A 15,234-nucleotide genomic window follows, 5' to 3' on the forward strand; every position below is an offset into this window, starting at 1 on the left:
GGCCTTAAATGGTAGGAGGGAGGAATGGGGAAAGAATTGCATTGTACTGTACAAAACTTTGTCAAACTGGTCAAAATTGACTTGGGTTTATAGATTTGGCAGTTAGGAAAAATTCTAAATATATTTGTATTGTTACATGTTTGGTAAGTTTGATTTTGATTGGCAAATTCAAACTAAAAATAATCAAAAGACAGAAATGGGAAATTATGGTGGTGAGTTTTAGAAGAATTATTTTCAAGGATATCATCATGTTAGTATTAGAACTTGAAGCAAACCTTGTGCAATGGTTAACTGGAAATTGCTCTATTTTAGGGATTTTTTCAGGAACTACCCATTATGTCATTAGCAGATTGAGGAACCAGTTAGCCAAGGGAAATGTGCTGCTTAGGCATTGCTCCCATGAATTATTTTGTGATGAAAATAATGTTTGTGTCCTCACATCCCACGAATTTAACGACAGTGTAATCTCTGTGATTTCTTAATAATGATAAGCGTGGCACTGTTAGAGTGGTGATAGTGGCAACATCCAAGTGGAGAGTTTCCCACGGTTGTGACAGCAGATGTTGGCAGCAAACAATGAAATGAACCTTTTCTATTCATTCTGTTTCCTGTGAGCAAATATTTTGTTCCTCATTGTCTATCACAAAACCCTTCTGAGTGCAGCGTAGCTATAACAAAACCTTATTTATCACCAGCAATATTTACCCTGCCTGTAATCCATTATCAGCTATTTTATTTTAGTTCCGAACGGGACCTGCTGTTTGTTCTCTTCTGCACAGAACAAGAGATGAACCCAATGAAGCTGTCACCTTTGAGCTAAAGTAGAGTATATGTTACATGAAATATTTCTTATATAGTTTAGTTCTGAAAACATTGTTAAAAATATTGTTCCTTATTTGCTGTTCCAAATTAAAAATGCAACGTAATTAGCTACCATCTGTTTCTTTGAACAGATGTCCATATATATTAGCATATTAATCACTTGTAATGAGCTAAAATCAGGGGTTTTGAGAACTTTGGTATCATTTTGAGTTGGTCCTTGGCTTGATGCCTGTCCCTTCTTAGCTTGTTCCTCTTTATGGGATGATTTACAGTACAACCAAGAGATGTTCATAAATTCCTATTAAACACACGGGCAGCTCATTACTTTTTTCCTGTTTCCAAAGCAATATGAGATAAAACAGATGAATATGCAGTAGTTTTTTGCACTTCTCTCAATGCTTTTTTATCAATTTGGGATTTTTATTTCAGTACATTAATCTGATGTGTGTGTGTCAGAGCATCTTTCTCATATCTATAAAACAGTTCTTTCTCAAGTATCTATTTGCAGCAGAAACTAGAAAAGGTTTCACACTGTTCTGTAGACAGTGTGTGTGAGAACAATGTAAAAACTTTCTAGAACTATGTAAGTGGTTGTGCTTGCATTAGAGTACCTGGGGCAGAGAATCAAAGCTGCTCTGGCAGCCTGTTCTCTCCTGTGAGAGAAAACTGCTGGGAGGTATCAGACACAGAGTCTGCCTGGCCTGGCATCTTTTCTCCAGCAGGGCCAGCCCCAAGCAGGAGCCTAGGGTATGGCAAAAATAGGCAAGAATGTATTGTATGGGAAATAATTTCTCTTTCTGGTGCTTAGTCCACAAGTCCCACCTCTTGTCTTTTCCCAGGGCTGCCTGATGCAGTGTGGAGCAAGTGGAGATGGATAAGGATTCAACATTGAGTAGTGTCAAAGATTGTGCTGCCAGAGAGAGGTCAGGTGTTTTCGGGTCCTAAAACTGGAACAAGAGGCAATCTATAAGGATGTTCTTTCAAACTGAGAACAATCTAGGTGGAGGACTTGGAGGAATTCTGGACAGACAAGGCTAAATCCCAGTGCTTATGCATATCATAGAGGAGAAAAGAAAGCACAGTGAGGGAAGAGGTGCCTTTTCCCAGCTCAGTGGTCTAGGGTGATATCCATGGAGGAATATCACCTCCATGGATAGTGTAACCTGCTCTGCTCTGATCTGGAGCAGGAAATCCACAGAGGACCATTGCTGCTTCACACTGTAGTTCTGGAACTGGCAATAGCTGTGAAGCCTTTCCTTTTGGCAGCATGGGACTGAACACTTGTGGGGATGTAGGTATACTCTTTTATTTGGGAAAAAAAGAGTTCTCGAAACACTTCTTAGGAAAACTTCCTGTCTCCCATATCAGATTTGTTCTGTCCTGGTACCTTGTTTTCATGGCTACTGCTAGCACAGCAGTCGGGTGTGCTGGCGTAACATCTGCTACCTTTTATTTGGTTTTGAAAGCTCTTGAGCTTTTTCTCTCTCCCACAAGTCTCATGTTAATGTGCCTTATATTCATGGCATGGATTACTGTGAGACTTCTGAAAGACTGAAAATGGGAAAGTGCAGAGGCAGCTCCTCTTAGTGATACACTATCTTACACATCAAAAGAGCACAGATGAGAACATGAGAGATTGTAAAAACCCTCAGCTGGGAGGAGTTAGATAAACACTCACCAGTGACCTGCCTGTTAAACCTTTTCCAGAATGTGTGAGTCTGAGAGATAAAGGGAGCTATAAAGGAGGAAGCAGCTGGCAGGGCACCAGACCAAACTGACCACAGCTCCCAAAAGGTTGTGGCCCAGGTTTGAAGAGGTGCCTTCCTAAGGAATCAGTATGGAGCCTGAGGAGTACAGACAGAGAGGTGAGTGATCCGTGGCTCTTGCAAATAGGTGACATTTGCTCGTGGAGATCAACTGTTGTAGGGCTGTGAGTGATACCCAAAATTAGGATGGACTATATACTCTTTACATGTGCACTTTGCCTTGAGACTTGAATCTGCTGAGGAAAAAATGTGTCCCAGGGTTGAGTTTAAATTCATGGATTATGTCTGTGGGTAGCAGCCTTTTTGCTCTTACATCTAAGATGCTGTGGGAAAGCTGCAGAACTGTAGTTCTGAATAAACTTGTGCTAAGGGGTTATGCACAGTAGCTTTTCCCTGGCTTCACCCCCTGAGACTGCAGTGGTACTTGGACAGTTCTGGAGATGGACAGCCAACTTTGGTTCCAGGGCTGGAGGAGATTGCCTTAAAAAGTGGAGAAAGGGTGTGGAGCGATGCAGCTGATTTCAGAGGATGTGAAAGTGGGTTTGCTTTAATGACAAGGAAGTGTAGGACATGATGAAAATTTAATTCCTGTGAAATGCAGAAAATCTAACCTTTCAGTAACCAAACAAACTGCACTTGTACCATGACTGTGTTTTAAAAGTACATTTGAACTATTTAATGATGGCACTGAAAAAACCCTGGGAGCCTGTTTTAGAACATTATTAGATGGGACAAGTAGGGTGTAGGAGGGAGAAGCTGGGAGCAGTATTCCAATGCTGTTGGAATCTCTGTCCAGTGCTAAGGACAGGTTGTGTGGAGTGCCTGTACTGCTAGTTAGTGTTTCCATAATTGAAACTGAAACCACTGGTTTGCCTCTTCCAGGGAAAGAGATGGTGGATTACATTTGCCAGTACCTGAGCAATGTGAGAGAGAGACGGGTGACTCCTGATGTGCAGCCAGGTTACATGAGAGCCCAGCTGCCAGACTCTGCCCCAATGGACCCAGACAGCTGGGACAACATCTTTGGAGATATAGAGAAGATTATTATGCCAGGGGTAAGAAATGAAGCATAATCATGACAGGAAAAAACCATTACTACCTGGGGTGAATCCTGGGAATTCACAGGTTCTGCAGAACATTGTTCTAAATAAATAAAGTATTCAAAAATGTAGCATGAATCTTATAAATGTTATGTCCACAGTTGTGTTCCTAACTATAATTTTAGGGGTTAGATTATGAGTGTATTTTTTAACTACTTTGTATATAACTCATGTTTGATTATAGGGAAATAAATTCAGCAGTATGAGAAAATCATTAGCTTCACAGTGTCTCTGCCTGCTGAACCATATAACCTTAATTTCAGAGATGTGGAAATTGGGCACAGCAAGATGAAACAACTCTTGCCCAGCTTCATGCACATACAAGGCTTGCTTCCTGTGCTTTGAATGTAAAAGTCTACTTCCTCTTGTACAAAGATACTGCAGATTCTGCTAAGGGAATTCATATTACCAAATTGCATGTTTTATGTAAGAAGCTTTTACAAAGCCTGTTCTCAAATTTTTTGGTAGATGTTTGCAGAAGCTTGATCTGATGTAGGAGAGGCAATCAGATTTACATGTACTTATGCTGGTGTCCCACACACCAGCTCATTCAGGTGTATAGAAGGGTTTATATAGTTCTAAATTGCTGTGTGTAGCTAAAGGCAACTTGTTGTTTTATAAAATGAGCAACTTTGTTGCAAGGATTCCCTTTATAAAGATAAATATTTTGATAAATCTTTCTGACTCTGGTCTTTCAAACATGACACAACATTCTTTCCTGTTCAGAATCTTTGTCTGCCTGTTTAATTCAGATAAATGCCTTTGCTGTTATTTGTACTTTATCTGTTAATAATGCAGTGTTATCATCTGCTAGTGCTGCTCCCCTGTTGATATTATCTCTGCAGCTCCCTGCTGCAGATACATAGTTGTACATATTATGTTGCTGTAATCCTTTTCTCTCACTTTAAACAGATAGGAACCACTACATCTCATGCAAAGTTTTGTGACATTTTCAGACTGAACTTCTGCATAATTCTGTTCTAGGTAGTCCATTGGCAAAGTCCACACATGCATGCCTACTTTCCAGCTCTAACTTCCTGGCCTTCACTCCTTGGAGATATGTTGGCTGACGCAATTAACTGCTTGGGATTCACATGGGTAAATTTTTTAGGGCTATTTTAGACATTCCTTTCCCGTGTGTAATATGCAAGAACAGGTCTTAGTCATTATTTCTTGTTCTCTGAGTCAGAACAATTATTTGTTTTAATCGAGTGTGTTGTTGCATAAATGAAAATTGTCACTTAAAAAAAAAAAAAAAACAGCCCAAAAGAACACATAAGAATAAGCACTACCTAGTAGTAAGAGGTGAATGAAGAAAATATACTTGAAATGTCTGTTTTCAACTTCTTTGCATATCCCACTGAGCATTGTTCCTTTTCATCTCGTGTCAGTGCCAAGACTCTTACACAAGCAGTGAAAGCAATAGAGCAGCCACCATCCATGACTGCAGGCTAGATTGGGCTCCATTCCAGTTCTCCTGCTCCTTTGAGAGAACACACTTCCTATTTTTCCTCTTCTGAAAATAATTGTTTGGTATCCTGGGCCAGAATATCTGCGTATTTTATTTCCTCCTGCAGCAGCTACAGAGCACCACTTGCTTATCACTCTGCACACCACAGTAGTTTCTGAAGCCAGTGTTTCCCCCAGTGCCAAAGCTGCCCAGATTTTTAGATGTGTGTCTCTGTGTAAGAAAGTAGAAGCTCACAAGCCTATAAGAAGTTGGTTGGTGTGGTGTCCATGTAGCTGTATCAGACTAGCTCGTTGCCTCTCTCAGCTCTCAGTTGGACGAGGGATCAGTGCCCAGGGTGAATTACATCCTGATTCTCCTTTTGCATTTTTTTCTAGGCCTCCAGCCCAGCCTGTACAGAACTGGAAATGAATGTGATGGATTGGTTGGCTAAAATGCTGGGCCTTCCAGATAAATTCCTGCACCACCATCCCGACAGTGTGGGTGGAGGAGTATTACAGGTAGGGGAGATTAGAGATGGCCTTATCAATCAAGTGAATTTCTCTCTGGGTGATAGTTTTCCTAGAGAAAAAACCAACAAAATTTTCTATATGCCTCTGAATCCAAATTTTAGTATTAAATGTGGTAGATTATAGAATAGAAACTGTTATTGCCTTTAGTGCTGTGTTATGAACACACAGCACGTATTCTTGTGGTCTTTTTAAGGATAAATGAGTCAAATTTAATTTCTTTAATCTGTTTCACATCACCAAATTTTGCACAAAAGTGATTCTTAGATAATTAGAGAAGGAATCCTTATCGCTATCCTTCTGCCACAGTCCTTAGCACACAGGAATTTATTTTTTCTTTTTCTCCTGTCTACCTTTTGTCTCTGAGAGGTGCAAGGTCAAGGCCTGACCTGTTACCTCCTTCCAGAAGCGTAAGCAAGAGCTCCCTGGAATCAGTGCTGTGTCTTTGTTGTTATAAGGGGCTTTGATCATGTTTGTAATTTTATGGGAAATACTATGTTTTATTTGTAGAACAAGAGGAAAATGTGGTTTATTTACTCACCAGAACTCAGTGCTGCATGTTAAATATACAGCAGTTAAAAGGCTTTGTTTTGTGTTGCTGGCCCAGAGAGTTGCTCATCAGCTAATGACTCTCCACTGCATCAGAGAAAAGCAGGAGTAGGAATAAAAGAGGGCAGCTGGGCACTTCACTGATTTCAGCAGATCCCTGGCAAAATAGCAATGAAGTAGCAGTTGCAGTAAACGAGCAATGTCTTTGCAGAGCACTGTGAGTGAATCAACCTTGGTTGCACTGCTGGCAGCAAGGAAGAACAAGATTCTGGAGATGAAGGTTTCTGAGCCAGACACTGATGAGTCCTCCCTCAATTCTCGCCTCGTTGCTTATGCATCTGATCAAGTAGGTTCTTATGACTGCAAGGAAGACAAATTGCTTGTGTTGTCTCACTCACCCTTTGCCATGTGAAGTCACATTTCTGTACAACAAGACAGGAATGCCTCACAAGTGTGGACCAGTTCCCCTGCTGCTGCTTTCTGCAGATGGGGAAACTGAATCAGTGCGAGGCGAGGTTTTTAGGGTCCTGGCAGTCCTCAAGAGATTGTTTCACATGACTGAGTTCTGCATTTCCTTCCTGTTTTTCACGAAGCCTTGATCCAGGAACTATGTGCTGAGCTCATGCTGCTTCATCTCGTGTTTCTTCCCAGCCTCCTTCCCCTCAGAGACAGGCATGCTCAAGGCACTGGTACCTAAATGCTGCTCCTGCCTGGGGGCTCCACTGTTGGCTTTTGCCAGCAAACTTGTTCTGTCCTTGGCCTCCTGAACTGAGCAGTTATATTCCCCTGGGAAAACTACAACAGGAGAGAGAGACACTCATGCTCATTCTCTCTTAGTCTAACTAAAAGGACTCTATCTTGTAAGGTGTTTTGCTCTATCCAGAAGTAAACACACTTCAGGGGATTTATCTTATGGCGGACAGGAGGGAATAAATTGAGGTTGATTCATTTCTAGAGGCTCCTTTAAGAGCTAAGTTTTGATAAATGGTCCTCCAAACACAAGATGAGGATGCCTATTATTATATTTTAGAAACCAGTACCCAAGTAAATGAAGCATTCTTTGGAATTACAGTGTACAATTTCTTACAGTTACTTACAAAGAAGATGCTTTCAGACTTGCATTAATTGGGATTACAATAAGGTCGTTATCTCTGTATTTCTTGCCACCACTGTCTTTCATAAAGCCATAACTTATCACAGCTGTTCAGCCTCAGAGCTTGAGTTCTTTCTGTTTTTCTTGTTTTAAAGGCACATTCCTCTGTAGAAAAGGCTGGCTTGATTTCTCTTGTGAAGATAAAATTTCTGCCTGTGGATGAGAACTTTTCCCTCAGAGGTGAAACTTTGAAGAAAGCCATTGCAGAAGACAGAAAGAAAGGCCTAGTGCCAGTCTTTGTATGTTCAACTTTCTGGTTGGGGTATTGACATAGTGTTATATTCTTAATGTCAACATGAAATTACATACAAAAAAAATTCTTGTTGTGTTAAAATACATTAGCTGAAGATTCAAATGTATACAAGAATTTCTATTTTGTTAAATAAAAGGTTTTAATGTTTTGACTGCCTGCAATAAACTGCCCACTTTTAAAGTGCTGCATCCATGCATTAAAAGAAACCAAATCCATGATAACAGATTTTTTTTTTCTAGGTTTGTGCAACTTTGGGTACAACTGGTGTCTGTGCTTTTGACAATCTCTCAGAACTGGGTCCAGTTTGTAAGTGTCTTTTTTTTCCTGATTTTGATCTATGAAAGTATCTAGAGGATACTCTAGTATCTAGAAGATAGTCTTAGATTTTTCATGCCAAAATGAAGGAGAGCTGAGTGTTTCAGACATGTCTTAGGGATGGCTGAAGACAGTACAAGACTGCAGTGATTTCTGTAAGATTTAGATTAGGATGCTAAAATACATTCTATTTGAGATGGATGAAATTTGCCAACTGATAAATCTTTAATGTGGTTATTCAGGAAATACAGACTGTGTGGTACTGCTGTAGGATGGACACATTAATATTTAATCTAGCAAAGGAGTTTTGAAGGTAGATTCTGGTAGGACATCCTCTGGATCAATCAGTATCATAGGTAAATTTGACATGGTTGCAAAGTCTATTCCAGCATAAATTCTGACCAGTAGCTGCTGAAGACCTGAGGAGCTTTCTCTGATGGGTCAGATTGTGGCTTCTATTTCTGGGTCCTTTTTTGCTTGCCACTATGTCTTTATTTTGGCTTTGTGCAACTGAAGGATACTGGGGAATTTTACTTAGTGAAAGGGCAGGTGAGATAACTCAAATGTTGAAAAGACTCACTCACATGAAATGTAGAATAGTGAATTTTGTTACAGAGTCCACCTGGTTTCAGCATTATCTATATTTTGGCATTATGGATCCACACCTTTAGAATAAAAGTAGATTGTCAGTTGCTTGTCTGCCTCCTCCAAAACACTGCACCTGGTTTGCAGGGAGGAGATCAGCAGGCACTTTGATTCCCTACATCCCTTAGATAACAACAATCTCAATTCCAACAGGTGATGCTGAGGGACTCTGGCTTCATATTGATGCTGCATATGCAGGAACAGCATTTGTATGTCCTGAATTTCGATTGTTTTTGGATGGAATTGAATATGCAGATTCCTTTACTTTTAATCCTTCTAAGTGGATGATGGTCCATTTTGACTGCACTGGATTTTGGTGAGTATAGTCAAACACAAACAATGCCAAAAGGATAACATGCAAATTGCAAAGTTTTTATCTCCACTTACTTTGCTAAATCTAGTTCCTTCTACAATCCATAGGGTTAAAGATAAATACAAGTTGCATCAAACCTTCAGTGTCAACCCTGTCTACCTCAGACATGCCAATTCAGGAGCTGCAATTGACTTCATGGTAAGTAATTATTTAAGCTGATATTTTATATTGCCTATAAAATTTTCAATGAGACTGTGAAATTCCTCTCACATTCTGGAGTATGCTTATCTTACATCTGGTCTTACTACATAAACCAAATTATATGGAGCTCCTAATGCACAGAAAATAGCAGAACTTTGCAGTAAGCCCTGGTTATGAAGATTAATTATAAAATTGCTTTCAGATTGAAGTACTTAAGATTTTTACACAAGTGCAGATCCAGCCTTGCCTTTCTAATGCAAAGGGTCAATTCTGTTTATTGTATTGCTGAAGTAATTCCTACTGATGCCATTTGGGCTGGATTTCTTGTATCTCTGATATGTAATAAAAGACAGAAAGGAGTAAGCAATGGAAAAGGCATGCTTTGAAACAGCAGGAGAATTAATTACATTTTTTCTTCAGATTAAGATATTCATAGGAGAGCTAAGAGGCATTTCACTGCAGATACATCTTACAGCAGATTTCAGTACAGTAATACAAAGGAATATTCACTGCCAATTATTTCTGCTATGATCTCACCCTAGTCCTGAAAAGATAATTGTTTTCTTGAAATCAATAGTGCTTTTCACTAGAGTAGAGAGAGGGAAGGATGGAAAAAAGGATATTGAGTCCCTCTTGTGGTTGAATTGAATGCTGCACGTGATTGTGCAGCTTCCCTGAAATATTCCTTTACATGTTTTCTCACTCTTTTCCTTGGAGTTGGTGTTACTTTGTCTGGAACTGTCTACCCCAGTGCCAAATCTTGCTGTTTATAATTGATTTGGGAAAATGTTCAGGAAATTACAGGAGCTGAAGCGAGCACAGTCCTAAAGTGTCAATGGCCACATCTTAAATTGATTATGCTCTTAAATGCAAAAAGTTGTTATAAGCTGGTAATTAATTTAAAATTCTAAGCATATCTAAGCCATAAATTAAGGGGAATAGCCAAAATCTTATTTTTGCAAATAATTGAAAAATATGGTGACACAATATTTCTTTGATGGCTGTTTTCTAGGCTTAGCAGATTTTCAGTAATATGTGACACTGTTAATCTCAAGAGAGGTTTCTGACCTGAGTCTGAAGCAAGAGATGTAGCAGTGGGAGGGGAACTCTCCTTTGTTGTCTCTGCACTCACTGATGCACTGTTCTGTTTTCACAGCACTGGCAAATCCCACTGAGTCGTCGATTTCGTTCTTTGAAGCTGTGGTTTGTGCTTCGTTCCTTTGGGGTGAAAAAGCTTCAAGCTCACGTCCGGCAGGTGTGTGAGTTACCAGTGTGTTATGTTCACTTCTTGGGGGAGAGTAGTACACTCAGAGATGCAGAGATGAGTAACAGGAGTCCTCTCACAAGCAAAGCTTGCATGAGACTTCTAAATGCGTGCTGGTTTTACTCTAAAATAATCTGTGAAGATTGACTGTAGACAAAACATTTCCTGTCCCCTTCTTGACAGCACTGGACAATGGAAAGGGACATGGTCACTGCCTTCTGCACTTTACTGAGCCATAATCTGGAGAAGCTTTCTTTGAGGTCAAGTGGCAGCTGTTTGGGAGGGAGGCTGTGATGAATAACTGAACCCACCACTGTGAAAATGTACAGGCTTAAGTCTCTGATGGAGTGTAAATATGGGGGGTCACATTGTGGATCAATGGTTGCTACAAAAAGACTAAAATGAGAAGGCACATTCTCTTTTCAAACCTCCTTCTAGAAGATCCCTATTTATAGGCCAGTTACTCATGTTCATTGTCAAGAGTTTGGGCAAATAGAGACAGGCTTTAAAATTCTTAGCTTTAATGTCATTTTTCTGTTTGCTCTTATTCATGAATTGGAGTGATGTGTTTTAGTAAGGAAAGGAATTCCTTTTAACTACCCAGTTTAACATCTTGCAAGCAGGTTTGTGACAAACAAATAGATCATGTTTTTTTCCCCCTTAATTGTAGGGTACTGAAACAGCCAAATTCTTTGAATCCTTGGTTAAAAGTGACCCACTCTTTGAAATTCCTGCCAAGAGACATCTTGGGCTGGTTGTATTTCGCCTAAAGGTAAAGATTGGCCCTTTTGCATGTCCCTTTGTAATTAAATGACCACAGCTGATCTCTCCCCAGACATTAATAACTGTGAATATGTTTCCATTTAAGAATTTGTGATTGCAATTCTTAGATATGTTTTGATGTCACTGGAAATTCTAACTATATTTTTCATTATTTATATTTAAAACAGGGTCCCAATTGGCTGACAGAAAAACTCCTGAAAGAACTAAGCAGTTCTGGCAGGCTCTTCCTCATTCCAGCAACCATCCATGACAAGTTCATCATTCGCTTTACTGTGACATCCCAGTTCACAACCAGGGAAGATGTTCTGCAGGACTGGAGCATCATTCAACACACTGCAGCCCAAATCATTAGCCAGAATTATGGGTTGCACTGCATCAATTCTGGTGATGGGGCAGGAATCCCCACTACAATAGTTCAGCCTTCTTCTGATGCCATTAGCAATGTTCCTCAGCTTTATTTAGATCGAGGGAAATATAAAACACCTTCCAGAAAAACAGTAGTACAGCCTAAGAAATTATCAGTAAGTCCCAGTAAGTGTGTGATTAGTCAGCAGGTGAAAGGTCAAGAGGATCCTCTGGATGATTGTTTTCCAGAAGATGTCCAAAATGTTACCAAACATAAGTTAACCTCTTTTTTATTCAGTTATTTCTCTGTTCAAGGCAAGAGAAAGACAGCACGTTCCCTTAGCTGCACCAGTGTGCCAATGACTGGTAATCTGGAGCAATGTAACCCCAAAGCAGCAGCCACTGACAAGAAGGAGTCTCGTGCAAGTGCCAGAGTTCTTTCCAGGCTGCCTGAAGACATGATGATGTTTAAAAAAGGTGCCTTCAAAAAACTAATTAAATTCTACAGTGTCCCAAGCTTTCCAGAGTGTAGCATTCAGTGTGGCCTTCAGCTGCCTTGTTGTCCTCTGCAGGCCATTGTTTAACAAGTAAGAGAGCTTGGTCCTTAGAAAGAGAACCAAAGTTTGCTTATTCACATGCAATACCACATGTTCTTTTGTTCAAAATGTAAACCGTGGCAGTGACCACTGAGAAAATGCCTGTGCTTTTACTGGTGAAAACCTCATGTATTTATAGATAAAAATATCAAATAAATCTTATAGGCCTATAACATGAAACCTTCTGTTTTGTAGACTGTAGTAAAGAAAATGCCAATTTCTACCTTACCAGTCCTGTTAATGGACAGTTTCCAGCTGGTGGGCTGGAACCACTTTGACAAAGTATGCTGGCCCCAGGAGGTGATAAACAATCTAGGTCTCTATTTGCACCACTGGTTTTTGGTTTGTTGTGGTTTTTTTTTTCCTTTTTTCTTTTTTTTTTTTTTGAGGAGTGGGTTTTGATACCTTGACTTAAATTCTCTAGACTGATGTGAGGATCTGTGTGTGCAGACAATGCCAACATCAGTTCTGAACAGTGCAAAAAGAGAGATATAACCTCTCTAAGAGATTTTGCTGCAGCAGGGCAATTTTCCCAGAGTTAAACACAGCAGCCCTGCCAGTCCACCTGTTCCAATCAGCTAAGGGAGGCTTTGTGCAAACTGTGTTGCAAAACAGTTGCCCTTGCAAAGCACCTGTGGCCTTTCTCAGCATTACCTGAGGTCTGTAAATCACAAATGCATGAGGAAAGAGAGGAGGAATGAGATTTCCTTCTCTCTTATAACAGAGAACTAAAGGGGCATTATAGAATAAAGAGTTTCTATACAGCAAACAAATATTTTGCTACAAGAGACCAGTGATTTATGTATATAAAAATTGGGGGGAGGGGGGAGAAAAATCTATTAAGGACAAATTAAATTTAGGAATAGTACAGTTGAGTCAGGAAACATGGTGATTGATGGACTTTATTCTGGGAAAGCACTGCTAGATGCTCACTGCTTTCCTTCTTGTTGTTTCCAGACACCTACAGTCACCCTGTCTTAAAGGCAGTGCACTCAGACAGATGGATCTTCCCTCTGATCCAGAACAACTTTTCCCAGGTTATATAAACAATGAGCCTGGTTAATGTCTAGGCCTTTATACAAAATCAGCTAATCTCATCAGCTAAGATGCAGTAGTTCTGCTTCATTAAGACAATCTTATAGTCACACTTTATTTCTGCTAAAAAATCAATAACCAGGTTTCATATCACTTTTAATAGTGCTATTAAATCTTTCTGTTTACACAATAAAGCAATAAACACCCAGTGAGGATGGCAGTCTCTTTGTGCCTAGTCTTAGATGTTTAAATTTATATTCAGCAATAGGAAGTACTGCCCTGAGTCAGACACTTATAATTTATAAACATATCTAATGTGCTAGTGAGTAACAAAAGTGTGATAGAATTTTAAAAAAATATGGAAAGGCTTTTTCCCCACTTCCTGTCCTTTCCTCCACCTGTTTCTTTTATTATATAATTTAATAGTATTTTATTAGACACTAAGAATCTTTTAAAATATATATTGATTTTTTAACTTGGAATACTTCCTTGAAAGGATAATACTTTTCTGTCAGCAACAGACTAGAATGTGTATTTATGCAGAATAAGTATGTTGGCTCTATGTCTTTCAGGGAATACAGGGCAGAGGGCAATGCAGTAGATGGTAGAAGTCAAAGATGAGCATGGAATGCTGGAATTGCAAAACACTGCTTCAAGGAGTGATTCAAGAAAGAAATCTGAACCATTGAGCAAAGATAAATAATGTGCATAAATTGCAAGGAGACTGTGGACCTGATTCTCTGTCCTGGCTTATGGTTATCATAAGGTGCTACAAAGACTGATTGATCCCTCTTTCCTTACTAAATTCTAACTGCAGTTCTACTACTGTGACATTCATTTTATGCACAAATATTTTTGGAATGAAGGAGGAACTGATATAGTTGCAGTGATCCAAGCCATCTGTGAAGCACCTATGAGTAGTTACCCCATGCAAACAATAGCTTAAGTTATTGTTTAAGTTTAACAATAGCATCACTCTTACAACACTCACATTAACACTTTTACCTGGAGATCACCTGGCTTGGGTTAGGACAGTTTGGCTACAACCCCCAAAACCCACACTACCCAAAACACAGGTCCTCCTTTTTGGTGTGCAGCTGAAGTGCTCACATCAGGTAAGTGTTTTCTCTATCCATTTTAACAGAATGTCAGTTAATGGATTGCCATTCCTTCCCTATGCAAAAGAATGATTAATTCAAGCCAAAAGCTCCTTTGTTTTCCTTGAAAAAAGTTAATGTTAGTATGCAGTGAGAGATTACAGACCTCATTAGGAAAGGTTTTTGTTGGGCTTCCCCCTTTCCCTTTATGGTTAGATTTTCAGCAAAGTGTAACAAATGTTCCCTGTTATTTAGTTAGCAAACAACAAGAAAAGTTGTTTAATGATGCCTGTGGCACACTGCACAGCTTATGCAAATATCTAATGACCTGGCACCCTAGAGGTAAATAACCCCCAATAAACTTTCACCAAGATAAATAACCCTTCAATAAACTTTGAAATCCATATTTTATCGTAGAGATAAGTTACTTTAATGATATAAAAACTGTATTGTTGAATTCAGCATAGTTATTTCCTTAGTTACTCAGACAATCTTGAAGCAAACTCCAGGAATTTCACCCTTCTGACTGGACCTAGTGACCAGGACTCAGTACTTGTTGGTTCTAAACAGCCATTACTGTGAATAAGGATGGCTTTTCCTTTCTTTTTAAAAAATAATTATTTTTCATTTTATATTTTGCTATATGGCACTAAGGGGACAAATTCCTTCTCTCTTGTTCAGCCTTCTACTGCCTTTTTATGTCAAATCTGATACTTTCCACCCCTAGGTGAGCGGATTCAGGTCACTGATCTGCCAGGAAACTTTTTCACTGCAGACTTTCTTTCCCCTGCAGGATAAATTCCCTTTGCTGCTAGGTGAGCTGTGGCCAGCTCCAGTGCAGCCCCAGCCCTGGGTGTGCAGGACAGGTCCCTGCCCTTCAGGGGTGCTCACACCTCCCTGCAGCTGCAACCTGAGCCCCTGGGTTGGGGTGGCCCAGCCAGGGCCGACTCTCCTGCTCCCAGGAGCCAGCCTTGGAACACCTGGGACTGTGTCAGGAGCTGTTCAGGGAGCTGGCAGGGG

At 39.9% G+C, this 15,234-nt stretch overlaps 1 protein-coding gene across 10 annotated transcripts; it reads left to right on the forward strand.

The window, feature by feature from the left end:
• The first annotated feature begins 19 nt into the window (after window positions 1–19).
• HDC (histidine decarboxylase) lies at window positions 20–13,836 on the forward strand. 10 transcript variants are annotated; one of them, XM_064389578.1, is made up of 14 exons: window positions 20–3,643; window positions 4,673–4,786; window positions 5,534–5,656; window positions 6,426–6,560; window positions 7,463–7,606; window positions 7,860–7,926; window positions 8,734–8,896; window positions 9,001–9,091; window positions 10,251–10,349; window positions 11,029–11,130; window positions 11,309–11,672; window positions 11,802–11,963; window positions 13,040–13,119; window positions 13,690–13,836. In XM_064389578.1, exons 1-14 carry the CDS (start codon window positions 3,362–3,364, stop codon window positions 13,723–13,725), a joined length of 1,962 nt encoding a protein of 653 aa, XP_064245648.1. In that variant the 5' UTR covers window positions 20–3,361; the 3' UTR covers window positions 13,726–13,836. The 10 variants fall into 10 exon arrangements, 7 of the variants coding, with proteins under 7 accessions (XP_064245648.1, XP_064245646.1, XP_064245644.1 ...); XM_064389576.1 differs by having other exon boundaries at window positions 20–2,687; window positions 3,471–3,643; window positions 11,309–11,963; XR_010347817.1 differs by lacking the exon at window positions 13,040–13,119 and having other exon boundaries at window positions 11,785–11,963.
• The last annotated feature ends 1,398 nt before the right edge of the window (window positions 13,837–15,234 follow it).

This window comes from Passer domesticus, chromosome 14 (assembly GCF_036417665.1).
Source record: "Passer domesticus isolate bPasDom1 chromosome 14, bPasDom1.hap1, whole genome shotgun sequence".
NCBI lineage: Eukaryota > Metazoa > Chordata > Aves > Passeriformes > Passeridae > Passer > Passer domesticus.

Bases quoted from the DNA above. Each gene is read 5' to 3' on its own strand.
- HDC (XM_064389574.1), top strand. From the start codon at position 3,362: ATGCTGTTGGAATCTCTGTCCAGTGCTAAGGACAGGTTGTGTGGAGTG. The intron at 11,964-13,039 runs GTGCCTTCAAAA...TGTTGTTTCCAG, and splicing joins CATGATGATGTTTAAAAAAG to ACACCTACAGTCACCCTGTC. The intron at 13,120-13,689 runs GTTATATAAACA...TATGTCTTTCAG, and splicing joins TCCAGAACAACTTTTCCCAG to GGAATACAGGGCAGAGGGCA.